Consider the following 26,920-nt stretch of genomic DNA (forward strand, 5'->3'; position numbering starts at 1 on the left):
TGCTTGCCAAAACCCAAGATTATAAGGCTTTACTGGTAACTGGTAATACTAACAGTAATATCAATAAACAGTAGTAGTTATAACAGTACGGTGCAACAGGTAGCTGTGTGCGAAGCCTCTGTGTCGATCAGGCTGTGTGGAAAGTGAGTAGGATCTCATTAACTCCTTGTGAATCAGCCCTTCCTGCCTGTGCACACTGCCTTGGCCAGGAGCCACACTCCCATTGGCTGGCTGAGGGGGGCCACGGCAGATAAAAGAGCCGTGCGTGTCTCTCCTGCTGTACACCACTCCACCACTCACTGCTGCTGTGTGTGAAGACTGAAGGAGAGGAGGACCCGACCACGCTGTGCCCGACAATGTGAGTACACCCACCGCCAACCGCCTACTACCACCCACCATCTACCCACCCACCGCTCTAATATTGTTAGGGTTGATCAGGACTGCAGGTCTCCACTGGGCTGCAGAATACATGCAGAATACATGTACAGTATGTACAGTATGCAGCCTCTCAGAGAAGGAGTGCTGATCTAGGATCAGGTCCCTCCGGTGTATATATAATCTTAGTCGTTACGATCCAAAGGGCAAAACTGTTCCTAGATCAGCACTCCTTATCTTGATACTCACAGCTCTGGCACGGAGGATTTATAGAAATAACAACACCTGTTGAATGACTATGTTGGGTTGTACACTCTTACATAAAAGCATTCCAAAAGGGTTCTTCGGCTGTCCCCATAGGAGAACCATTTGTGGTTCGAGGTAGAACTATTTTGGGTTCCATGTAGAACCCTCTCTGTAAAGGGTTCTAACTGGAACAAAAAGGGTTCTACCTGGAACCAAAAATAGTTATTCAAAGTGTTCTCCTATGGGGACAGCTGAAGAACCCTTTCAGGTTCTAGATAGCACCTTTTTTCTAAGAGAAGAGGGCAATGTTCGTATGTCTCTGTTGAGTGCTGCATGCATGGGTGGCATTCAGAATGATATGCTTCTGTAGATGTACTGTGGTGTTTCATAACAGAATTGATAGACTATAGTGCAATTGCTTTTGTGTTTTTTTCTCTCTTGCTTCTCTTTTGCTCTTGAAATTCTCTCTGAACTGTGTTATTTGCATCAGAGCATTTGTTCTATTACAGTTAGCTTTATGTATTTCATTTTGTAGACTGTCTTTCCCCATTTTGATAAATCTTCAATATGTAAGAAAGAAACTTGCTGACATGCCTTAAGCATTTAGCCTGCATTATTTATCACTAGTTTCAGATTAGGCCACCACGGAAACAGATTATAAACCTCTATTAGAAACGTTGTTTCCGTGGTGCTGCATGGGAAATCCTGCACTAAACTACTTTCTTAATGCTAGTTTAGAGATGCAGATTTTGGAGTCTGGATAGGGCATAATGAACCAGCAAGTGTATCAGCAAGGTGATTAGGTTTATCACCACTAATAGAATGTTCTGTCAAGCAATCAAATAGAGCAGTAGACTGAGTGGGTCACACACACACACACACACACACACACACACACACACCTGCATTAGAGCGGATTACAGGAGATTATGAGTAGCAGTGTTTACTGTGGTCAGTCAGGGGAAGAACACCTCTCTGTACTATATTAGCCCCACTATGTTATCTATCTAATCAATAGATAAGAAATTACATCAACTCACAATATAAGTCTGTAGTATTTGTCATGCTGTTCTTGTGTTCAAACCTAATTGTATTGGTCGCGTACACAGTTTAGCAGGTGTTATGGCGGTTGCAGCGAAAGGCTTATGTTCCTAGTTCATATCAATAAATGCAGTAAATGTCAAACAAGCACACAATAATCCAAAATAAAAATAAATTATAAAACATTTAGTGCAGTAGATACAGTACCAGTGAAAAGTTTGGACACACCTACTCATTCATGGGTTTTTCTTTATTTTTACTATTTTCTATATTGTAGAATAATAGTGAAGACATCAAAACTATGAAATAACACATATGGAATCATTTAGTAACCAAAAAAGTGTTAAACAAATCAAAATATATTTTATATTTCAGATTCTTCAAAGTAGCCACCCTTTGCCTTGATGACAGCTTTGCACACTATTGGCATTCTCTCAACCAGATTCATGAGGTAGTCACCTGGAATACCTTGTGTGCCTTGTTAAAAGTTAATTTATGGAATTGATTTCCTTCTTAATGCGTTCGAGCCAATCAGTTGTGTTGTGACAAGGTAGGGGTGGTATACAGAAGATAGCCCTATTTGGTAAAAGACCAAGTCCATATTATGGCAAGAACAGCTCAAATAATCAAAGAGAAACGACAGTCCATCATTACTTTAAGACATGAAGGTCAGTCAATTCGGAAAATGTGAAGAACTTCTAACGTTTCTTCAAGTGCAGTCGCAAAAGTACCCGGTGGTAGCCGGCTAGTGACCGTGACTAAGGGGCAAAGTAGGGTACTGGGCAGAGGGCAGGATACTGGGTGGAGGCTGTCTAGTGGTGGCTGTTTAGCAGTCTGATGGCCTGCGGACAGAAGCTGTTTATCAGTCTGATGGCCTGGGGATAGAAGCTGTTTATCAGTCTCTTGGTCCCAGCTTTGATGCACATGTATTGTCTCTGCCTTGTAGATGGAGGACCAGTACAAAAAAGTATGAAAATGTATGTACTCACTACTGTAAGTCGCTCTGGATAAGAGTGTCTGCTAAATGACTAAAATGTAAAGAATGTTTAAAAAAATGCTGGTGTGGTCAACAAGCCGTGTCTCGGGTGGCTGGGGTCCTTGATGATCTTCTTGGGCTTCCTGTGACACCGGGTGCTCTCTTTGCTGTCTCCTGTAGTCCACGATCAGATCCTCTGTTTTGTTGACGTTGAGGAAGAGGTTATTTTCCTGGCACCAGTCTGCCAAGGCACTCACCTCCTCCCTGTTGGCTGTCTTGCCGTTGTTGCTAATCAGGCCTACCACTGTTATGACGTCAGCAAACTTGAGTTGGAGACGTGCGTGGCCGCGCAGTCATGGGTGAACAGGGAGTACAGGAGGGGGCTGAGCGCACACCCCTGTGGGGCCCACGTGTTGAGGATCAGCGTGGCGAAGGTGTTGTAGCCTACCTTCACCACCTGGGGTTGGCCCGTCAGGATGTCCAGGACCCAATTTCTACACAAAGGGGTTCAGACCCAGGGCCCTGAGCTTAGTGATGAGCTTGGAGGGCATTATGGTGTTGAAGGCTGAGCTGTAGTCGATGAACAGCATTCTTGCATAGGTACTCCTCTTGTCCAGGTGGGATAGGGCAGTGTGCAGTGCAATGGCGATTGCGTCATCTGTGGATCTGTTGGGGCAGTATACAAATTGTAGTGGGTCTAGGTTGTCAGGTAAGATGGAGGTGATATGGTCCTTAACTAGCCTTTCAAAGCACTTTAATGATTACAGAAGTGAGTGCTACAGGGCGATAGTCATTTAGTTCAGTTACCTTCGCTTTCTTGGGTACAGTAACAATGGTGGACATCTTGAAGCAAGTGGGGACAACAGACTGGGATAGTAAGAGATTGAATATGTCCGTAAACACTTCAGCCAGCTGATCTGTGCATGCTTTGAGGACATGGCTTGGGATGCCGTATGGGCCGGAAGCCTTGCGAGGGTTAAAATGCTTAAATGTCTTACTCGCTTTAGCCACGGAGATTGGGAGCACACAGTCCTCGTGAGTGGCGGGGGCCCACGTCGGCGGCTCAGTGTTGTTTTCCTCAAAACAGGGCGAAGTTTTTAGTTTGTCTGGAAGCTAGGCGTCGGTGTCCGCAACGTGGCTGGCTTTCCCTTTATAATCCGTTATGCTAAATTGTGTGGGTGTGTGTGTGTGTGTGTGTGTGTGTGTGTGCACGTGCATGTAATCAGGTTCTTACCAGTGATTTGAGTTGGTGGGGATTAAGTGTATGGGACTGTTACTGAAGGTTGGGACAATAAAGTGGGACATTTGTCTGTTCCAGTTGTAAAATGGACGCTACAGAGTTCCGGAGGAGAGGGAAGGAGATGGTAGACCTGATAGCAGATTACCTGGAAAACATAGAGCAGAGGCCGGTGTACCCCGACGTGGAGCCTGGGTACCTGCGGTCCCTCATCCCTGAGGAGGCCCCTGAGGAGCCTGACACCTACGAAGACGTGGTCAAAGACATTGAGAGGGTCATCATGCCTGGGGTAGGTGGCTTAGATTATTATATTATCATAGATGAGGTGACTATTGATTGAAGGGTGATAACAGCTATAAGATGACGGTGACACTTTACTTGAAGGTGGCATACATACTGTAAGGCATTCATAACTTGCTCTAGGTCAGGTACTCTGTTATTGGAGATCCGCTATCTCCCAGATTTCGTCAGTGAAAAGTTCATAATTAAATATGATAATATTGATGATACCAATGGGCTGTTTACCCAGTGGCATCCGGCTGCATTGAACAATCACGAGAACATACACAACACTCAATACACACAGTCACCCAACCGCTAACCCTGTGCTGCTCCCAACCTCTTACATTTTCACTGTACAATGGATAAATTAAGATTTCAAGAGATTATTAAATATATTGAGTAAATGTGTTATAAAGGTTGTTATTAATCATACTGCAATACTCATTAAGGTGTTATGACAGGTTTCATAAAGGTGTTGTCAATCTTATGCATACTTCCTTATGAATAGGTGGTGCATATGGAATGAAATATTTTTCTAGGAAAAAGGAGGGGAGGCATCTGTTGACTGTTGTTTAGTAATCATTCAGAAGATGTATAGTAAGGAGCTTCGTTGTTGAAAGTTTTGTCAAAGACAAAGTGTTCCGTTGTACTTTGTTGTTTGTACTGAGCAATCAGTTAATGAAAGCTCACATTAACTGTATATGACACGTATCAGCCAAATGGTTGTAAAATGCTTTCACATGGCAGAGTTCAAAGACTTTAAATGAATGATTAACTTCACAACAATAATCTCACCACCAGTTTCAATCTATCTGCCCCCTACTCCCAACCCAAACCCTTTCCTTAGCTGTAACATGAAAGCCGTTATTCCATTATCAATCTGACCCTCTAAAACATGTTTTTTTCCTCTACCACCTCTGCTTTTAACAGTGTGGAATAAGCCCAGTTAGTCTAATGAATGACTCACCATGGGGAAAGCATGTAAGGGAGACAGACAGGGACACTGGCAGCCTCTTGCTTGGTGCTCCACACACGCACAAGACTGGAATTCGGCCTGGAGCAGTTTATCGGGTTAACTGCCTTGCTCAAGGGCTAGAGCAGTTTAGGGGTTAAGTACCTTGCTCAAGGGCTCAGTGGCACCACGGCAATACATGGTAGAGGAAGGCCCTAAACATTGCCAAAGACTCCAGCCACCCTAGTCATAAACTGTTCTCTCTACTACCGCACGGCAAGCGGTAGCGGAGTGCCAAGTCTAGGTCCAAAAGGCTTCTTAACAGCTTCTACCCCCAAGCCATAAGACTCCTGAACAGCTAATCAAAAGGCTACCCGGACTATTTGCTATTCTCTGTTTATTATCTATATCATAGTCACTTTACCTCTACCCACATGTACATATTACCTCAATTACTTTGGCTAACCTGTGCCCCCGCACATTGGCTCTGTACCGGTACCCAGTGGCGTAAAGTACTTAAGTAAAAATACTTGAAAGTACTACTTAAGTAGTATTTTTGGGGGTATCTTTACTTTACTTTACTATTGACATTTTTGACTACTTTTACTTTTACTTCACTACATTCCTAAAGGAAATTATGTACTTTTTACTCCATACATTTCCCTGAAACCCAAAAGTACTCATTACATTTTGAATGCTTAGCAGGACAGGAAAATATTCTAATTCACACACTTATCAAGAGAACATCCCTGGTCATCCCTACTGCCTCTGATCTGGCAGACTCACTAAACACATACTTCGTTTGTAAATGATGTCTGAGTGTTGGAGTGTGCCCCTGGCTATCCGTAAATAAAATAAAAACAAGAAAATGGTGCCGTCTGGTTTGCTTAATATAAGGAATTTGAAATTATGTATACTTTGACTTTGACTTTTGATACTTAAGTATATTTGAGCAATTACATTTACTTTTGATACTTAAGTATATAAAAAAAAAAATACTTTTAGACTTTTACTCAAGTAGTATTTTACTGGGTGACTTTCACTTTTACTTGAGTCATTTTCTATTAAGGTATCTTTACTTTTATTCAAGTATGACAATTGTGTACTTTTTCCACCGCTGCCGGTACCCACTATATATATAGCCTCGCTACTGTTATTTTACTGCTGCTCTTTAATTATTTGTTATTTTTCTATTTTTCTTCTTTATTTAGTTTTACCCACCTATTTTTTACTTAACACTTATTTTTCTTAAAACTGCATTGTTGGTTAAGGGCTTGTAAGTAAGCATTTCACTGTAAGGTCTACACCTGTTGTATTCGGCGCATGTAACCTCTAGGCTACCTGACACGATTCTTCCTCTGAGTTTAGGTGACCCACTGGCACAGCCCGTACTTCTATGCCTACTTCCCCACGGCTAACTCCTTCCCGGCCATGCTGGCAGACATGCTGTCTGGAGCAATTGGTTGCATCGGATTCTCCTGGGTATGTATGACCTTGTCATCTGTTTCTGTCACCCTCTCTCTTTCTTTTGGATGTGATTTTTATATTTTATTTATATATTTTATTTTACCTTTATTTAACTAGGCAAGTCAGTTAAAAACAAATTCTTATTTACAATGACGGCCTACACCGGTCAAACACGGACGACGCTGGGCCAATTGTGCGCCTCCCTATAGGACTCCCAATCACGGCCGGTTGTGATACAGCCTGGAATCCAACCAGGGGGTCTGTAGTGACACCTCAAGCACTGAGATGCAGTGCCTTAGACCGCTGCGCCACTCGGGAGCAGTATCACAGTGTTTCTATTGAACAGTATCACTATTTTAAGACATTAAAGGGTTAGTTCAACCAAATTACAAAATGACACATCGGCTTCCTTACCCTGTAAGCAGATTATGGACAAGGTATGACAGAAATCCATGCTTTGGTTTAGATTCCAAATATTAACGTTATAGCATTTGTGGCACAAATCCCATTCAATTCATTGGACCGATATTAGCATTTTTCGCGCATCATGTCCAAATGGTGTGGTAACTCCACGGTACTGTAGGCTGCCAGTCCGGCATGTACAGAGCTGCGTGTTGACCCTGTCTCTAACCCCATGTTACTATAGGCTGCCAGCCCGGCGTGTACAGAGCTGGAGACAGTCATGATGGACTGGCTTGGGAAGATGCTCAAGCTGCCAGAGGACTTCATTGCCGGGACACATGGACAGGGAGGAGGCGTCATCCAGGTATGGTAAAACTACCCACCATTTCTTTGGGGTTAGACAATGCATTGGTTTTATTTACACAGTTGTATTGCTGCATTGCCACAGCATACTTTAAAATACATGTAATTACTCAATTAATGAATTTAAATGAAACATTTAATGGGATATTTGTCATAGTCATATTTCAAGTAAGGATAGCCAAGTCATTATAATTCAAATATTTGTACAAAACACATGGCATTCACAATAGGGTCAATACCATATTTATCCACAGTCTGTGCCACTTTGCCTTTGAAAACAATGCAGTTGTTAGGAAAATAGAAGAAGCAATTGACTGCTCCCAGCAATTTGTCTGTCATATTATTTTTTGTTCTTTTTCGCCTCACAACACCAGATAAACAGCAGGAAATTGCCTTTTAATATTTCAGGCAAAGATGGGCTAGTGTGTGTGTGTGTTTGTGGGTACTTATTTTGTGTGGTGAAGCGTTCATTTATTGTTGTGGATACAGCAGAGCAGCTGAGGTGAATGTCTCAGCCAGGGATGAGATAGGAGAGGTGGTTGAGAGAGAGAGATCATTTCATGGCCCTTTATTGAAGCCATCGAGGAGCATGGCTCATCCTAGGGGTGTTTTGTTTGTGGCTGTGGTTTTAAGTGCCCTTCACTATGGCAACAAATGGGCCTCCTCTCACTTGTTGCCAGCCTAATGAGAGCTGTGACAAGTTGCAGGCATCTCACATGATGTACCATGTTCAGATGAGCATTTGAGTATGAGATGCATTTAGGAGCAGTTTTATTTTGCATTTACATTTTAGTAATTTAGCAGACGCTCTTATCCAGAGCGACTTACAGTTAGTGAGTGCATACATTTTCATACTGGCCCCCCGTGGGAAACGAACCCACAACCCTGGCATTGCAAGCGCCATGCTCTACCAACTGAGCTACAGGGGACTGTAGCTAATGAGTGAGATTTGCGTTTATGATTGTGATTTAAATGATAATACTGTCAAATCAAATTGTATTCGTTACATGCTTCGTAAACAACGTGTGGACTAACAGTGGAATGCTTACTTACGGGCCCTTCCCAACAATGCAGAGTGAAAGAAAATAGAGAAATAATTGACAAATAAAGCATGTAATAATAAAAGTAATAACAGATACACAATGAGAAACAGTAACTTGGCTATATACTGTACACGGGTACCAGTAGTGAGTGGATGTGCAGGGGTACAAGGTAATTAAAGTAGATATATACATATAACTAGGAATAAAGTGACAGATAGTAAACAGTAGAAGTAGTGTATGTGATGAGTCAAAGAAGTTAGTGCAGAAAGGGTCAATGCAGATAGTCCGGGTAGCTGTTTTGTTAACTATTTAACTAATTATTTAGCAGTCTTATGGCTTGGGGGTAGAAGCTGTTCAGGGTCCTGTTGGTTCCAGACTTGGTGCATCGGTACCGCTTGCCATGTGGTAGCAGAGACAACAGTCATTAACTTGGGTGGCTGGAGTCTTTGACAATTCTTAGGGCCTTCCTCTGACACCAACTGGTATAGAGGTCTTGGATGGCAGAAAGCTCGGCCCCAGTGATGTACTGGGCCGTACGCACTACCCTCTGTAGCATCTTGCGGTCGGATGCCAAGCAGTTGCCATACCAAGCGGTGATGCAGCCAGTCAAGATGCTCTCAATGGTGTAGCTGTATAACTTTTTGAGGATATGAGGACCTATGACAAATCTTTCAACAACATTATTTGGGTATGAGTTAACAGAATGTGGACAGTTACTTTAATCCTTGTATTTAAAGAGATTAATTGTTTGTTCCATTGACCATGCTCAGGTAGGGTGTGTGTCAATCAAGCTGCGTTCGGGAGTGCCAATTATCCTGTGGTGTTGGGTAATGCAATGTTGCTAAATCCCTTCGGGGAGAGAAATGTGTATCCTGGCTTTTAATGCTTAAGGCATGGTTCTACAATATTATTTAAAAGTGTATAGGCTAATTATGTAATGTCAAATATATTACCTCAAGATGGTCATGATGATTTGTAGCCTACGTTCATGTAAGCTCTATTTATTAAACATGTTGATTTATGATTGCTATCCTATTTAATACCTGTCATTAATCTACTAGACAGACAGACAGGGTTAAGGTTGGAATACTGTCTGCTGCCATGCAGGCATGATCGAGGCCTGGTTTAGGCTGTTTGAGAGTGCAGCGTTAAGTTTAGGTATATTGTCTGTTTATCCCCACTTTCTGTTCCTCTCTTCATCGACCTGTTTGTTATTTTTGTTGTACATATTTTGTAGGCCTGCATAGTGTACCGTTTTGCCGGCTTTATTTTGTACTCCCTGTAAATGAACTAAACACGCTCATCCTGAGTTTTACACCGTATCCACTTGTCTGCCGCCTCCTTCCTGAAGCCTCCACGGCCAGAGCGCCACTTCACACCGGTGTAAATATCAGGATGGATTGATTTACGTCATCAAACTTGATATCTCCAATAGTTCAGGAGTCATGCTCAATATTTATAATCTGAACATTTGTTTTGCCGCATACAATTTCCTAAATAATAGTTGTACAATGACTTGCTGCTGTCTGTGACATATCAGTTATTTTCAGTCATTAAGGTGTGGACATTATAGTCAACAGGCAGGCTAGCAGATAGGATCAAAGGAGATTCTAACAGCACAACAAGCTGACTCAATAGGCATTGATGATGCTTAGAGTGGCTGTGCATATGAATAGCCTCAGCAAAGAACAAGAGTTCTTTGAAAACCATCAGGTTTGTATGGAGCAGATTTTACATGTAAAGTACATTTTTTATCAAACATTTTGCACTGAGTAGCTGATCTAACCAGACTTCCCGAGACAGTTTCTCTGGGCCCTCCCTATGACACCAGAGGAGGTACAGTGGGGAGAACAAGTATTTGATACACTGCCGATTTTACAGGTTTTCCTACTTACAAAGCATGTAGAGGTCTGTCATTTTTATCATAGGTACACTTCAACTCTGAGAGACGGAATCTAAAACAAAAATCCAGAAAATCACATTGTATGATTTTTAAGTAATTAATTTGCATTTTATTGCATGACATAAGTATTTGATACATCAGAAAAGCAGAACGTAATATTTGGTACAGGAAACCTTTGTTTGCAATTACAGAGATCATACGTTTCCTGTAGGTCTTGACCAGGTTTGCACACACTGCAGCAGGGATTTTGGCCCACTCCTCCATACAGACCTTCTCCAGATCCTTCAGGTTTCGGGGCTGTTGCTGGGCAATACGGACTTTCAGCTCCCTCCAAAGATTTTCTATTGGATTCAGGTCTGGAGATTGGCGAGGCCACTTCAGGACCTTGAGATGCTTCTTACGGAGCCACTCCTTAGTTGCCCTGGCTGTGTGTTTCGGGTCGTTGTCATGCTGGAAGACCCAGCCACGACCCATCTTCAATGCTCTTACTGAGGGAAGGAGGTTGTTGGCCAAGATCTCGCGATACATGGCCCCATCCTTCCTCCCCTCAATATGGTGCAGTCGTTCTGTCCCCTTTGCAGAAAAGCATCCCCAAAGAATGATGTTTCCACCTCCGTGCTTCACAGTTGGGATGGTGTTCTTGGGGTTGTACTCATCCTTCTTCTTCCTCCAAACACGGCGAGTGGAGTTTAGACCAAAAAGCTCTATTTTTGTCTCATCAGACCACATGACCTTCTCCCATTCCTCCTCTGGATCATCCAGATGGTCATTGGCAAACTTCAGACGGGCCTCGACATGCGCATGGCTTGAGCAGGGGGACCTTGCGTGTGCTGCAGGATTTTAATCCATTTATCATAGGTACACTTCAACTGTGAGAGAAGGAATCTAAAACAAAAATCCAGAAAATCACATTGTATGATTTTTAAGTAATTAATTTGCATTTTATTGCATGACATAAGTATTTGATCACCTATCAACCAGTAAGAATTCCGGCTCTCACAGACCTGTTAGTTTTTCTTTATGAAGCCCTCCTGTTCTCCACTCATTACCTGTATTAACTGCACCTGTTTGAACTCATTACCTGTATAAAAGATACCTGTCCACACACTCAATCAAACAGACTCCAACCTCTCCACAATGGCCAAGACCAGAGAGCTGTGTAAGGACATCAGGGATAAAATTGTAGACCTGCACAAGGCTGGGATGGGCTACAGGACAATAGGCAAGCAGCTTGGTGAGAAGGCAACAACTGTTGGCGCAATTATTAGAAAATGGAAGAAGTTCAAGATGACGGTCATTCACCCTCGGTCTGGGGCTCCATGCAAGATCTCACCTCGTGGGGCATCAATGATCATGAGGAAGGTGATGGATCAGCCCAGAACTACACGGCAGGACCTGGTCAGTGACCTGAAGAGAGCTGGGACCACAGTCTCAAAGAAAACCATTAGTAACACACTACGCCATCATGGATTAAAATCCTGCAGCACACGCAAGGTCCCCCTGCTCAAGCCAGCGCATGTCGAGGCCCGTCTGAAGTTTGCCAATGACCATCTGGATGATCCAGAGGAGGAATGGGAGAAGGTCATGTGGTCTGATGAGACAAAAATAGAGCTTTTTGGTCTAAACTCCACTCGCCGTGTTTGGAGGAAGAAGAAGGATGAGTACAACCCCAAGAACACCATCCCAACTGTGAAGTACGGAGGTGGAAACATCATTCTTTGGGGATGCTTTTCTGCAAAGGGGACAGAACGACTGCACCATATTGAGGGGAGGAAGGATGGGGCCATGTATCGCGAGATCTTGGCCAACAACCTCCTTCCCTCAGTAAGAGCATTGAAGATGGGTCGTGGCTGGGTCTTCCAGCATGACAACGACCCGAAACACACAGCCAGGGCAACTAAGGAGTGGCTCCGTAAGAAGCATCTCAAGGTCCTGAAGTGGCCTCGCCAATCTCCAGACCTGAATCCAATAGAAAATCTTTGGAGGGAGCTGAAAGTCCGTATTGCCCAGCAACAGCCCCGAAACCTGAAGGATCTGGAGAAGGTCTGTATGGAGGAGTGGGCCAAAATCCCTGCTGCAGTGTGTGCAAACCTGGTCAAGACCTACAGGAAACGTATGATCTCTGTAATTGCAAACAAAGGTTTCCTGTACCAAATATTACGTTCTGCTTTTCTGATGTATCAAATACTTATGTCATGCAATAAAATGCAAATTAATTACTTAAAAATCATACAATGTGATTTTCTGGATTTTTGTTTTAGATTCCGTCTCTCAGAGTTGAAGTGTACCTATGATAAAAATTACAGACCTCTACATTCTTTGTAAGTAGGACAACCTGCAAAATCGGCAGTGTATCAAATACTTGTTCTCCCCACTGTACATGTTGCAAGGCCTACTGGTTTGACTGAAGTCATCGAAAGTCACCCCACTTACTTTCTTCTGTCTTTCTGTAGGGTACGGCCAGTGAGGCGACTCTGGTGGCTCTCCTAGCTGCCCGCTCCAGGGCGGTCAGAATGATCCTGGCCAGTGACCCACAGCGTCCAGAGACTGACATCACCTCCAAATTGGTGGCCTACTCCTCCGACCAGGTCAGGCTTCTACTCTTACTCCTGCTAATCCTACTCCTACCCTGAACAGGTCAGGCCACAAAACCAGATGAGCACATTAGAGCACTTTAACCCAATGAGTCCCACCGTAATGCCGGTGCGTTTTGGACTTCTAATTTATCTATTGGTTAACAATGTTAACCAATAGATAAAGAGGAAATAATTCCCAAAATAATTACAAGAAAAAACAAACATACTGGCGCCAGTAAATGTTTGTTTTTTCTCTTTATAATTTTGGGTATTAGTTCCTCTTTATCTATTGTTTAAGATAATATACTGTATATCACCTCCCCTTTAATTTCTGGTCATTCATTTCACCTGTCACTGCTGTGCACCTGTGCACCCTGAAGAAGGCCTGTGAGCCGCAACACGTTGGTGCTTCAGCAAACAAAGGAAAGGAGGGGTGCTCAACAACAATGACAAAAATCATGAGAAGGGCTTACCAAAAAAAACTTCCAAAAGGACTAATTCAAAGCAGAAAGGAGTTGGAGCACGCAACAAAAAAAAGCAGAGATTTATTTATTTTAGCTCACGTTAATCCATTGTACAGAATGCGAACAGGTGACTGACGTTTCAATGTCAAGCTGACGTCTTCCTCAGAGTGACCTGGCCATTGCACTATTTATAGCCTAGAGGCCCATTGAGACACAACAATATAAAACAATTATAATGATAATATGTTTCAAGGTAAATGGTCAATTATAGCATAAAATAATACTAATGATAAGATAAATAATGTCTCGTTAATCAATGCGTCATTAATTTTACCACTACAAATGTAATATACTGTACATGCTCAATTTCACATTATTTATCTTATTATTAGTATTATTTTGTGCTATAATTTGCCATTTACCTTGAAACATATTATCATTATTATTTTCCTACCTTGTGTCTCAATGGGCCACTAGGCTATAAATAGTGCAATGGTCAGGTCACTCTGAGGAAGACGTCAGCTTGACGTCGAAACGTCAGTCACCTGTTCGCATCCTGTTCAATGGATTAACGTGAGCTAAAATAAATAAATCTCTGCTTTTTTTGTTGCGTGCTTCAACTCCTTTCTGCCTTGAATTAGTCCTTTTGGACGTTTTTCTTGGTAAGCCCTTCTCATGATATGGGTCTGTTTGTCAGGCAGCACCGTCATGCTAGCTCTGCTCTGTTGACCTGAGCAGGATGAGATTAGGTTATGGATCTGCCCAGAGGACAACACTGCCCTTTATGGGGAAGAGGGTAACAGCCCTTTTCTCTAGAAGTGACGTTACACAGTACAACTGGTCCTTTAACGTCTTACTTGATGGACGGACTACATACATTATTTCATCTTTGGGTGAATGTACAGTACTATATGCTGAGATAGAATGATAATTTAGAATGGTGTAAAATAACCTGATCTGGCTTAGGTCTGGTGGCCGTGATGATGTTGGCTATCTTTAAGTCACCAAAATCATTATCTCTCTTTGGGCTGTGATCAAATCAAATCAAATTGTATTTGTCACATGCGCCGAATACAACAGGTGTAGACCTTACCGTGAAATGCTTACTTACAAGCCCTTAAACAACAATGCAGTTCAAGAAATAGAGTTAAGAAAATATTTACTAAATAAAATAAAGTAAAAAATAAAATAACAATAACGAGGCTATTTACAGGGGGTATCGGTACCGAGTCAACGTGCAGGGGTACAGATTAGTCGAGGTAATTTGTATATGTAGGTAGGGGTAAAGTGACTATGCATAGATAATAAACAGCGAGTAGCAGCAGTGTAAAAACAAAGGGGGGGGGGGGGTGTCAATGGAAATAGTCTGGGTGGCCATTTGATTAATTGTTCAGCAGTCTTATGGCTTGGGGGTAGAAGCTTTTAAGGAGCCTTTTGTACCTAGACTAGGCGCTCTGGTACCGCTTGCTGTGCGGTAGCAGAGAGAACAGTCTATGACTTGGGTGACTTGAGAGAAAATGTTGGGCCTTACTCTGACACCGCCTAGTATGACTGTAAGTCGCTTTGGATAAAAGCGTCTGCTAAATGGCATATTAAAAAATTAAAATTAAAATTATATAGGTCCTGGATGGCAGGAAGCTTGGCCCCAGTGATGAACTGGGCTGTACGCACTACCCTCTGTAGCGCCTTACGGTCAGATGCCAAGCAGTTGCCATACCAGGTGGTGATGCAACCGGGCAGGATGCTCTCGATGGTGCAGATGTATAACTTTTGGAGGATCTGGGGACCCATGCCAAATCTTTTCATTCTCCTGAGGGGAAAAAATGTGTTGTCGTGCCCTCACTTTTTTGGTGTGTTTGAACCATGATAGTTTGTTGGTGATGTGGACACCAAGGAACTTGAAACTCTCGACCCGCTCCACTACAGCCCCATTGATGTGAATGGTGGCATGTTCGGCCCTCCTTTTCCTGTAGTCCACGATCATCTCCTTTGTCTTGCTCACGTTGAGGGAGAGGTTGTTGTCCTGGCATGATGTTGTTGGCTATCTTGGGAGCTCTACTCTCTTGAAGTGACCTACATGTATATAATCTACTCTCTTTGGGTTGGGACATAGTTGGCTATCTTGAAGTCACCTGTGTTAACTCTACTCTACTCTCTTTGAACAGGCTCATTGCTCAGTGGAACGAGCAGGTATGATTGCCGGAGTGAGGATGAAGAAGATTCCAACGGAGCAGTCAGTCAAGTATGCTGTCCAGGGAGAGACCCTCCGGAGAATGATACAGGAAGACAAGGCTGCAGGACTCATCCCCTTCTACGTAAGAACAGAACACACTCATCCCCTTCTATGTAAGAACAGAACACTCATTCCCTTCTATGGAAGAACAGAACACTCATCCCCTTCTATGTAAGAACAGAACACTCATTCCCTTCTATGGAAGAACAGAACACTCATCCCCTTCTATGGAAGAACAGAACACTCATACCCTTCTATGGAAGAACAGAACACTCATCCCCTTCTATGGAAGAACAGAACACTCGTCCATTTACATGGACAAGCTTCGAGGCAGCAGATTGGCAGTTAGAATAGACACATTCATTCTCCCCTCATTATAAAGAATATGCCACAGTCAATAGTCAATCAGAAATAACCAATAGTCCAATACAGTCCACAAACACACGCTTATGAATATAATGTAAAGTACTGTATGTTTCCAGAAAGAACGTAGAGTGGCAACAATTGAACGGTGAATTACATCTTTCCCCCATCTTCCTCTCCCTGTCCAATGCTGTTTGTGTGTACCAAATAAAATAAAATACAATTGTCACATGCTTACATACAAGCCCTTAACCAACAATGCAGTTTTAAGAAAGAATACCACAAAAAAAATCACAAAAAAATACAATATAAAATAATACCATGCCCTGAGGCCTCAAAAGCAGCTAATGTTATTTGTAACAAACCAAATATAACAGGATCTTGTTAACCCATGATAAAAGCCAGGAGATCAGTATCTGTAAATGATTACTATACTGTCCTAGTCTGTCTCCCAACATACAAAGATATCCTAATCACAGTGTTTATCTGAATGGACAAATCTCTTTCTACGGCTGTCTTTAGAGGAGGAAATTACCGGCATGAGAACTAAATGAGTATTATGGTGTTATATTTTCAGTTATCCAAGAGCCCTTTGTTAGACCATGATAATACACCTCACTCATTGTTATCATAATGATGATACTTTATGAGTTGTTGATTTTTGTTCTTTCATTTAGTTCTGTGCTACTCTTGGGACCACTCCCTCATGTGCATTTGATCACATCACTGAACTTGGGCCCATATGTAAGTACGATTCTCAAATCATTATTAACATATTCCTAAAGGCTGTCTATTAGCACTGACACATGGTTGTAGACTGCTAATGCCATAGGAATCTACTGCACAGCCATGTCTCAGGACCAGCTCTATATGTTTCTATACTACTGTTTCTATGTATTTGTATTTTTGTCTCAGGTAATGCAGAGAAAGTCTGGATGCACATTGATGCTGCATATGCTGGGAGTTCCTTTATCTGTCCTGAATTCAGACCCCTGTTGAATGGCATTGAGGTTAGTAAACCACACACACACACAGTCAAACACACACAGTCTTGTACAACTAACCACACACACACACATACACACGTTTGTCTTTGCTTAACTTCCAGTTAAATTGCAGGTGAACATACTTGTTTACATAAGTAGCTAAGTGCAATATATTTATTTCATCATAGTATTTACACCCATTATGATTTGTGTTTGATAATAACTTAATTTCACTGTCAAGCGGGAAGTGTGCTAGAATGAGTAATATGCCAAAAAATCAGTAGGAAATTAGAAAAGCATCAGTTGGCCTTTTGAATAGCATGCGTCTCTCCAACCGAGCGGAGCCGAGTGGAGCGCCACACTGAGAGCACAGATAAGGCTAAAGTAATTTCCTCAGGCATCATCATCAGACCTTTAGATAAAACCCTGCTGCTCTCCTCGTCAAAGAAATATCACTGTTTATTAGCGACACAAGTTCAAATAATGTTGGAGAGAGGGGGTGGGGGTGGGGGGCAGGGATGTAGTAGAGGAGCCGGTCACACACACACACACACACACACACACACACACACACACACACACACACGCCTGAATGACAGGCAGTCAGGCACACCGGCTCCCTCTGCAGCTGAGGCTGGTTGCTAGGATATCAGTGATAGGCAGGCTCCTGCATCTGTCAGCATGGTAACAACTGGGCACGAGCCCCTCTGATTGATATTGTCTCCTATTGCTGCCTGCTTTTATTGGATCTGTGAAGGCAGATGGGAAGGATATTAGAAAAGCAGTGATAGAGAGCAAATAGATGAGACTGGAGATTTCTCTCTTTGAGGAACCAAGATGGTGACAATAGAGTTATTGTACAGGATGCTCTATTTAGCATTTCAAATGAAGGTTGCCTAGGTGTTAGATATGCTGCATACGCCATATATTTGGAGCCATTCTATTGAAATATTGTTATCTGTTGTGGTAGTAGGCCAGCTGCAGTCAACGCAAACCTAGTGATGGCAGGAAGGGGCTTTGACAAGTCAAATATATTCTAAGACCACTGTTTTCCTACAATTAAATGAAGGAAAAAAATGGTTTGTGTATTAACAGGGTGACCTGTACATTTGGGTCAATATCAGCTGATTGAAAGGCTTGAACTCTTTTATCTCTTTCAGTTTGCAGACTCTTTCAATTTCAACCCACACAAATGGCTGTTAGTCAACTTTGACTGCTCTACAATGTGGTAAGTTATCAAGTGATTGACAGTCGGCCTTTGTATAAACATTGTTTTATTATTGAACAGGTTGTTTTATCTGACCAGGGGGACAGTCTGTAAGATTCCCTGCTGGTCATTTCAATAAAAACGTAAAACTACCTTAAGTAAAATCTTAATTTTTATCATATATATTTTTTTACATTGTTTTTGTATGACCCTTTAGTTTATTTTCTGTTCTATGGGGGAGAGGGGAGCGGCTTCACCATGGTTTTTAATTTAGCAAAAAAGTACAAACATTTAAAAAATCTAAACTGCCTTATGAGCTCAGCACAACACTGTGCAACTGTATACATGTCTATAACCTAAAAGCTAAGGTTGTACTATTCTCCCCATCCTTAGTTACACTGTTGCTTAATGTGGCTATTGACTACACCACTCTACAATAGGCCGTCATAACAAAGTCACTTCCAGAGGCGCTATCTGTACACCTAAAGCATTCCTTACACAGAGTGGGTGGGAATAGACATCTGCCCTCTCGCTCATCACCCCACAAACAACTCCAACATTTCTTGTTGATAGAACGCTCAATGCCCTCTTCCATCCCCGGTGGGTTGCCATGACAAAATCAGTTAACAAAGGAAATGACTTATGTAAAGAGAGACTTATGTAGTCTGCTCAGAAATAGCTGTCTGCTTCTTTTTTATGACGCTATAGTGTATTTTAGTAACTGGAACAAAGTTACAATTACTTGTAGCTGTCACGCCCTGGCTCTGGGGACTCTTATATGTTGAGCCAGGGTGTGTAGGTTTCTATGTTATAGTTTTCTATGTTGTGTTCTAGATCGTTTAGTTTCTATGTTGGCCAGGGTGGTTCCCAATCAGAGACAGCTGTAGCTTGTTGTCTCTGATTGGGGACCATACTTAGGCAGCCTGTTGGCACATGTTTATTGTGGGATCTTGTTCCGAAAGGTTTGTGTTGTAACCTAGGACTTCACGTATCGTTTGGTTTATTGTTTTGGTTCGTGTGTGTACAAAATAAAGAATGTACGCTTATCACGCTGCGCCTTGGTCCGCTTCATCAGTCAGCGATCGTGACAGAAGCATCTCAGTTTATGAATGGTAGTATGGTATTCAAAAAGAAAGGAGGACCAAGGCACTCTTCATCAAATTAATTCAAATGCCTTTATTTGTATGTCATGTTCAATGGAAACAACTTTTTAAAAGCTCTGACGAGTTTCGGCTGCATGGCCTTTTTTTTCTGGTAGTATGGTATTATTGGTTTATAACAATTTGTAACAATACGTCAGGTGAATGTGTTACTGAGAAACCCTGGTATCACTTATGATCTTACTTCCTTATTTCATGCTCAACTGATTGTGAAAACAGAATTCTTTCAACTCATTCTCAGAGACTAAATCTAGAGCACAAGTTGTGCCAAGTCATTGTTTACAAAAACATTATTTCTGCTGCCTGCTGCAATGTCATCCCTGTAGGGTGTCCCCTTAGACCATTGTCACTTTATAATACAATACAACTTTATTGTTCAATATGAAGTTAACAAAAAGAGAATATACTTCAATAAAATAGAGATTATTCTTTTGTAAGACTTAATGTAACACTGAACAACTACTGTATGTGGGGGAGCCCGTTTTCTGTGCTTTTCTTTAAAAAGCCTTGCCCTTTAGCCTACCCTTCTGTATTCTGTGGGAGCTCTCCGAGGGTAACAGTGTTTAAGTGTTTCAATGTCTGTCCATAGGGTGAGGAAAAGATCTGATCTCATTGGGGCCTTCAAGATGGATCCTCTATACCTGAAACATGATCATCAAGAGTCAGGTAGATATGTTTACATTGACAATAGTCTATATTGACATAACTTTTTTGTGTTATTCCCAATCTATTAGGTTTAAATGTGGTAAATCTAGCAATAGTCTCATCAGTCTATGTACAGTATAGTGGTTTAATTTGATGAAGTGCAGATGATTCCTGGAGTCCCTGTAATGTTATGTGATGTGAATGGTGTTAATGTGAGAGCCCAGTACGTCACATTAAGGATCTGAGGGTCTGTCGGGTTACTCACCTCACAATCCTGCTGGCTTTAAGCTTGATAATAAACCCAAGGTGGATAAACTAATACTCACCACCAAAGCCCCATGTTTTATGTGGTTAGGAAGTTTGTGCGTGTGTGTGTGTACGCGTGGAAACGTGTGTGCGTACGCTTGTGTGTGTATGCAAACATGGGTGTGTGTGTGTGTGCATGTGTTCATGTAGTTGTACCGTTTGTGTGTACTTGTGTTAGAGAGCTAATACAATAAGGCGTCCAAACGCTCACCTAATAACACGCCTTACACAATATGTGTCACTCTAAAACAATCCAATTCAATTACCGATGTCCCTCACGTCCTCCCAACAAAACATTTGCACTGTAATAGTCCAGTAATGGTCCTGTTGCATCGCTGCCTGCCAGTGTTAGCCAGCGACTGAGTGTCACTCATCTTAGATGCAAATGTAGTCTGTGTTCCAATTGGAACCCTATTCCTTGAAAAGTGCACTACTTTGACCAGGGCCCATAGGACTCGGGTCAAAAGTAGTGCACTATGTAGGGAATAGGATGCCATTTGGAATGCAACTGTACACAACACAAGTGTCTGCCTCTGCCAGGCTGCAGCTGTGCCTGAAGCCTCCTTAATTGGACTGACAGAAAGACAAAAGACTCGCCGACCTCTCCTCACAGAGGGAGGCTGCTCAATCTGAACAGCTCCAGCTCAATGAAATTACAGGTTATTACCACTGCAACAGGGCTTTTCTACTTTTTGTGGAGGCAATGAGAGGAGAGAGAGAGAGAGAGAGAGAGAGAGAGAGAGAGAGAGAGAGACCATTGTAAATGACCATTGTAAATACAACCCATATTTATTTTTATTTATTTTCCCATTTGTACTTTAACTATTTGCACATTGTTACAACACTGTATATATACATAATATGACATTTGAAATGTCTTTATTCTTTTGAAACTTCTGAGTGTAATGTTTACTGTTAATATTTATTGTTTATTTCACTTTTGTTTACTATCTACTTCACTTGCTTTGGCAATGTTAACACACGTTTCCCATGCCAATAAAGCCCTTAAATTGAAAAATAAATTGAGAGAGAGAGAGAGAGAGAGAGAGAGAGAGAGAGAGAGAGAGAGAGAGAGAGAGAGGGAGAGAGAGAGAGAGAGGAGAGAGAGAGAGAGAGAGAGAGAGAGAGAGAGAGAAAGAGAGAGAGAGAGAGAGAGAGAGAGAGAGAGAGAGAGAGAGAGAGAGGTAATGATTTGGTATAAAGGTCAGCGATGGTAACAACATTCCATAAAATGCTAATAATTATGGTATAGACACACAATACAAGTGATGGACTACATTGAATTAAAATGTTGGCTGTGAATTGCTAATAGTATAATTACTCATCTGTTTATTTACAGGGCTGGTCACAGATTACAGGGTAAGATGAATGGTTATCTATTATCATTATATTCTGTCTATGTGTAAGAGTGGCACTGGATGTCATATCAGATGAATTCACTCTGTTTGCTCCACTAACCCTAACCCACTTATCCCCCTCTGCCTCACCCTATCTCCCCCACTACCTCACCCTTTGCCTCACAGCACTGGCAGATTCCACTGGGCCGAAGGTTCCGCTCTCTCAAGATGTGGTTTGTGTTCCGGATGTATGGGCTCAAAGGCCTTCAGGACTACATCCGTAAGGTAACAGCAAAGCACAGAAACAGCTTTGGTTCCCTTCCCTTCCTCTGTCTCTGTCTGTCAATCAAATCAGCCTGGTCTGTGTCTGTCTAGCTCTACCAGTAAATGAAGCACAAGCAGCAGCAACACATAAGGCCTCCAGCCATACACTGAGCCATACTGCATTAATCTACTGTCTATATTAGATAGAAAAACTCCAGTAAAGCAGAGACATGTTTGTAATCAATTATATGTAGGCTACAGTTGTCTTTTTACAAAACAGTGCTATTCAACAAGTTGACCATTGATTACTGTAGCTCAGATGACAAAGAAACGGAAATGTCTCTGTATGGGGATTTTCCTATCATCTTGGTACAACAGCATACAGTTTCTGAATAGACATACGAATAGTAAGTTAATTATAGTGGACACACACGGACCATTAAACCTCATAGTGGTGGTGACCTACTGGCTGGGAATGAGGAAGTGGAGTGGTCAGCTAATAATCATAGTTAGGACCAGAGTTTTGGCCTCATTAATGAGTGAGTTGGCATTGGAGTTATTACTAATAGTCCTGTCCTGGCTGTTCTCACTCAGCCTTTGGTTACAAATACTGTACATCATCATGTACTACTGTGTAATTGTGATTACATGCAATGATACACGTTTCGATTCTCATTAAGCATTCAATGCCACACACAGGGTACTTTGATAATTAGTGAATGGATTACATGTTTAATCCTGTGGTGAATAAGAGTTTGAACAGGGTGAGCTGGAAGAGGACATGGTATTTAGCTTGGAGCTTTCCCTCCAAGGAAGGTTGAACAGTTTGATGACTATTTCATGGTGATTTTCTCCAGATTTCTGGACATCTTTGTCCAAACATGAAAGTACATACTGACCTCGCCCAAAGGCCAGCAGATGGCGATACTGAGTTGTTTAATCTTACCGTCCAAAGGGAATCTATGCAACCGGCTATACACTTGTATCCCCAGTGGACCAGTTCGTACATAAAACATTCTCCATTCAGGCTGCAAAGGTGTCGATTTCCTCCTTAACTTTATTTAATGGCGAGAAGGCCGAAAAAAACGGGGAAAATATGCATACTTTCTTTATGAAACACAATTTTCCACCACCATGCTAGAGTGACTAAACGCAATTCCTGGATGTTGCGTATCGCGTTCAGCCAATCAGGTTGCAGCAGACTATTGTTTACCATTGGTCTGAACACTGTAGGCAATGTCAGGAAGTAGCATTAGTCACCATTTTGTCGCCACTAAATCAAGTTAAGGAGGAAATCGATGCCTTTGCAGCCTGAATGGAGAATGTTTTATGTACGAGCCGGTCCACGGGGGATACGAGTGTATAGCCGGCTTCATACTGAAGATCCTCTTTGGACATTAAGATGAAATGACTCAATATCACCATCTGCCAGCCTTTGGGCTAATACTGACCTTTTATGACTAGATTCATTGTCAAAGAGCTTGTGCTTTTAATTTCCATACTAAAACAGAGATATCCCTGGTTGCATGGGCATACTAAACAACAAGGCATTTTCTGTTAGATTCAGGAAGGTGTATGGATAGGGCTATGTGCTTTAATGTTTATCTAGTATTTTCACACGTCTAATAGTTGTCATCATATTAACCCTTTGGTTGAGCCTGGAGCCCTTTTCAAGGGTAAATGAACATTAAAGACAATGTAGCTACTATTCATAGTTTCAGCATTTGCTGAAAAAAAAAGGTTTATTACAACGGCACCAACAGCCAGCTAGCTACCTGCTGTAAGGACAACAACCTCCAGGAAAAATGATTCAGTCAAATTAAGTTACTGGGGTGCCACCTAGTGTCCATATCAAGAAGTTCACCTTAACTCATTTCCATCAGCAGCACCTCAGACTTGAGCGGAAGGCTGTCTGAGTATGAATGAATGAATGACTGTCTCTCTGCTTTCACAGCATGTGGAGTTGGCCAAAGAGTTTGAGAGCCTGGTTCGTGCTGACCACCGCTTTGAGATCAGCGCAGACGTCGTCTTGGGGCTGGTCTGCTTTAGACTAAAGGTAAGACAATTCAGCCAACTTTGAATGTTAGTTCAACACATGATCATCGAACGTTCAACAGACCGTCGTAAACTATCGTTGGACTTGGGAAGACTAAAACTATTTATCTTTAGGTCTATGGTATATATTTTTAGTTGACGTTTTTGCACCTATGCTTATTATGCATTGTTCACACTGCCGGCATCCATTTCTTTTAGTTAAAAAAAAAAAAGTATTCGACTATTGTACATCCCAAATGGCACACTATTCCCTATATAGTGCACTACTTTTGACCAGAACCCTAAAGGCTATATAGGTAACAGGGTGGTATTTGGGACAAAATCTATCAGACCTTTCCTCCTAAAAGGGCTCCAACGAGGTGAACGAGACCTTGCTGAAGAGGATCAACAACGGCAGGAAGATCCACCTGGTGCCTTGCCAGCTGTCTGGCCAGTTTGTGCTCCGTTTCGCCATCTGCGCCCGCACCACCGAGTCACGCCACGTCCGCGAGGCCTGGCGACTCATCACACAGCTGGCCAAAGAGGTGATGCAGGAGCTGCCTCATTGACCATCCACACTGACTAGACAGGCTGGGTTGGACCAGGAGCTGTATGTATCAAGCAGTATTTCAGAGTAACAGTTCAGGTCTAGGATCAGGTCCCCCCCTGTCCATTCATTATAATCTAAAAGGCTAAATTGATCCTAGAAACTGATCTTAGATCAGCACTCCTACTCTGAGGCGCTTGATGAATATGGGCCCTAACCCGACCTGTCCATGGCCGGTATTCAAAAAGCGTCTCAGAGTAGGAGTGTCCATGTTATCTTATTCCTTATGAAGTAAAAGGCTAAAATTATCCTAGTTCAGCACTCCTACTCTGAGATGCTGTATGAATACAGGCCTGGATCTCACTCAGTGGAGGCTGCTGAGGGGAGGACGGCTTATAATAATGGCTGAAACGGAGTAACTGGAATAGCATCAAACCATGTGTTTGATGTATTTGATACCATTCCACCGATTCCGCTCCAGTCATTACCACGAGCCCATCCTCCTCAATTAAGGTGCCACCAACCTCCTGTGATCTCACTGTGTTTACATCATCAGCATACTGTAACTGCAGCCCTTTCTATCTGCTGTCTCGTCCCATGTGTGTTTTGTGTGGCTGTATGTGAATCAGTGAATTTGTGTGGATGAGTGTGAATAAATTAAAGGTGCGTATGTGGGTAAAGCAAATCATATCCAGATGTTAAGGTTTTGTTTGATAGGTTACTGTAGTGTAGGGTTTACTGACAATACACAAGCATGTGTTCTATGTAAAACCAGACTGACTCTGTTCTGCTGTGGAGCCCAAGAGTTCTGCTCTGACTCCACACCAGTGTGCTAAATGAGAGAGGACAGGCCAGGCTAGAGACGGGCAGCATCCCCCTCAGGGCTCTGTGTATGCCCCGCCTGCTCCTCCAACCCCTCTCCCCCTCACCCACCCTGCCCTGTCCCCTCTCAACCTTAATACTACTGTTCATCCGAATCACTTTAGAGAAGGCCAGCGTGCTAAAAATACAGGCAAGGACTTAGTATGAGTGGGCCTTTATCCTGCCTGAGGTTTATCCAGGCTCTGATCACTCAGCTGTGTTTACCTGCTCTAGTGGAGTGATTAGTAGAGGTATTCAATTCAGTCTAACATTATTTATCCCCTTAACAGCAATTAAGAAAGGCACATATTGATTAAAACATTGGGGTAGTCTAGGTCCCTAAAACAAGATCGCACATTATACATGTTCACAATTCAAAAATGTTTACAATAGGGCTGAATTTAAGAGTCAGAAAACATTGTATGGTTTGGCACCATTATACAGTATGTAGAGATATAAAAAGTTAGTGTCCTACTTGCTGTTTGTCTGAAGTATTGCCTTCCAAGGTTTGAGCTGTTCACTGTTTTCATGAAGCCAAAAAAATAAGTACAAAAATGAACAGCAGGTTGAGAAAATGCCAAAGAGAGAAACAGGTGTCTTATACCAGAGAAACAGGTAGCTTATACCAGAGAAACAGGTATTGTATACCAGAGAAACGGGTATCTTATACCAGAGAAACAGGTATCGTACACCAGAGAAACCGGTATCTTATACCAGAGAAACAGGTAGCTTATACTAGAGTTGGGGCCATTCCCATTTCAATTCAGTCAATTCTGAAAGTAAACTAAAATTCAAATTCCATAATGTTCTCATAGAGAAGCATTGAGAAATAAATGTTTTGTTCCATAATGGACTGAATTGAAAAGGAATTGACCCCAACCCTGGTTCATACCCAGCTTTGTCCTGAACATCATAATAACCCATGAGACACATGATGAGACAAATAAGAGTTCTTATGGGAGCAACCATTAAACCACCTACAGTAGGCCTTTGCACTGAAGTACATGAATAAAATATTCAGACAAGACAGCAGCTAATGTCTCAGTTGATTTGAAGAGACACAAATACAATATGTCCCAAGCTTTAATTAAGTTACTGGGCATAGCCTAAGAGGAATTGACTTGAGAGGAGTCTCACCTTAAGAAGGTAATATGAATGTGTTTCAAATGTGATGTTATTGTTGGGTGGTTGGATAAACAAACCAGTTTAATTTGATTAGACCTTTAAGCTGTGAATCCCAGCATGTAATAGAGTCCCTCTAAATAAATTAACTAAGTAATCTTAAGAGATAAAATATCCCTGTCCCTGGTTTGATTCGCAAGTCAAGTGTGTCTTTTGAATGAAGGATGGAGGTGTGTGTGCGTGTGTGTGTAGAATATGTGTAGGGGTCTCTAGTTGTCTCTTTTATATCTGTGTTTACTTGATATAACCAGCACTTGGCTGACTTCTTCAGTCTCAGTAAACTTGATCAGCTTGTACATTGCAATAAGGTGGTAGTGCAATCCTATGTTTTTTGAAGGAGGAAAAACTTAAGTGTAGCTGTAGTCTTTTATATGCTTTGAGTGGCTTTGTGGCTTCCTACTACCTATCTGCCTCGTGACATCATTGTACGTTCCTCTTTACACAACAAAATAAATGTGTTGCAATGTG

At 42.1% G+C, this 26,920-nt stretch overlaps 1 protein-coding gene across 1 annotated transcript; it reads left to right on the forward strand.

The window, feature by feature from the left end:
- The first annotated feature begins 293 nt into the window (after window positions 1–293).
- Window positions 294–26,920, forward strand: LOC121586246 (aromatic-L-amino-acid decarboxylase). The gene is made up of 14 exons (XM_041902792.1): window positions 294–358; window positions 3,957–4,164; window positions 6,478–6,591; window positions 7,223–7,342; window positions 12,741–12,875; window positions 15,493–15,642; window positions 16,601–16,667; window positions 16,839–16,933; window positions 18,070–18,137; window positions 19,866–19,942; window positions 21,567–21,586; window positions 21,751–21,849; window positions 23,783–23,884; window positions 24,231–26,920. Exons 2-14 carry the CDS (start codon window positions 3,964–3,966, stop codon window positions 24,429–24,431), a joined length of 1,449 nt encoding a protein of 482 aa, XP_041758726.1. The 5' UTR covers window positions 294–358; window positions 3,957–3,963; the 3' UTR covers window positions 24,432–26,920.

The sequence above is a fragment of the Coregonus clupeaformis genome, chromosome 17, assembly GCF_020615455.1.
Source record: "Coregonus clupeaformis isolate EN_2021a chromosome 17, ASM2061545v1, whole genome shotgun sequence".
NCBI classification, from domain to species: domain Eukaryota; kingdom Metazoa; phylum Chordata; class Actinopteri; order Salmoniformes; family Salmonidae; genus Coregonus; species Coregonus clupeaformis.

What these genes read in the sequence shown, in the direction of transcription:
- LOC121586246 (XM_041902792.1), top strand. Translation starts at nt 3,964, where the DNA reads ATGGACGCTACAGAGTTCCGGAGGAGAGGGAAGGAGATGGTAGACCTG. An exon ending in TGGCCTACTCCTCCGACCAG is followed by an intron (nt 12,876 to 15,492) that starts GTCAGGCTTCTA and finishes CTCTTTGAACAG; the next exon opens with GCTCATTGCTCAGTGGAACG. An exon ending in GGCTGGTCACAGATTACAGG is followed by an intron (nt 21,587 to 21,750) that starts GTAAGATGAATG and finishes TTTGCCTCACAG; the next exon opens with CACTGGCAGATTCCACTGGG.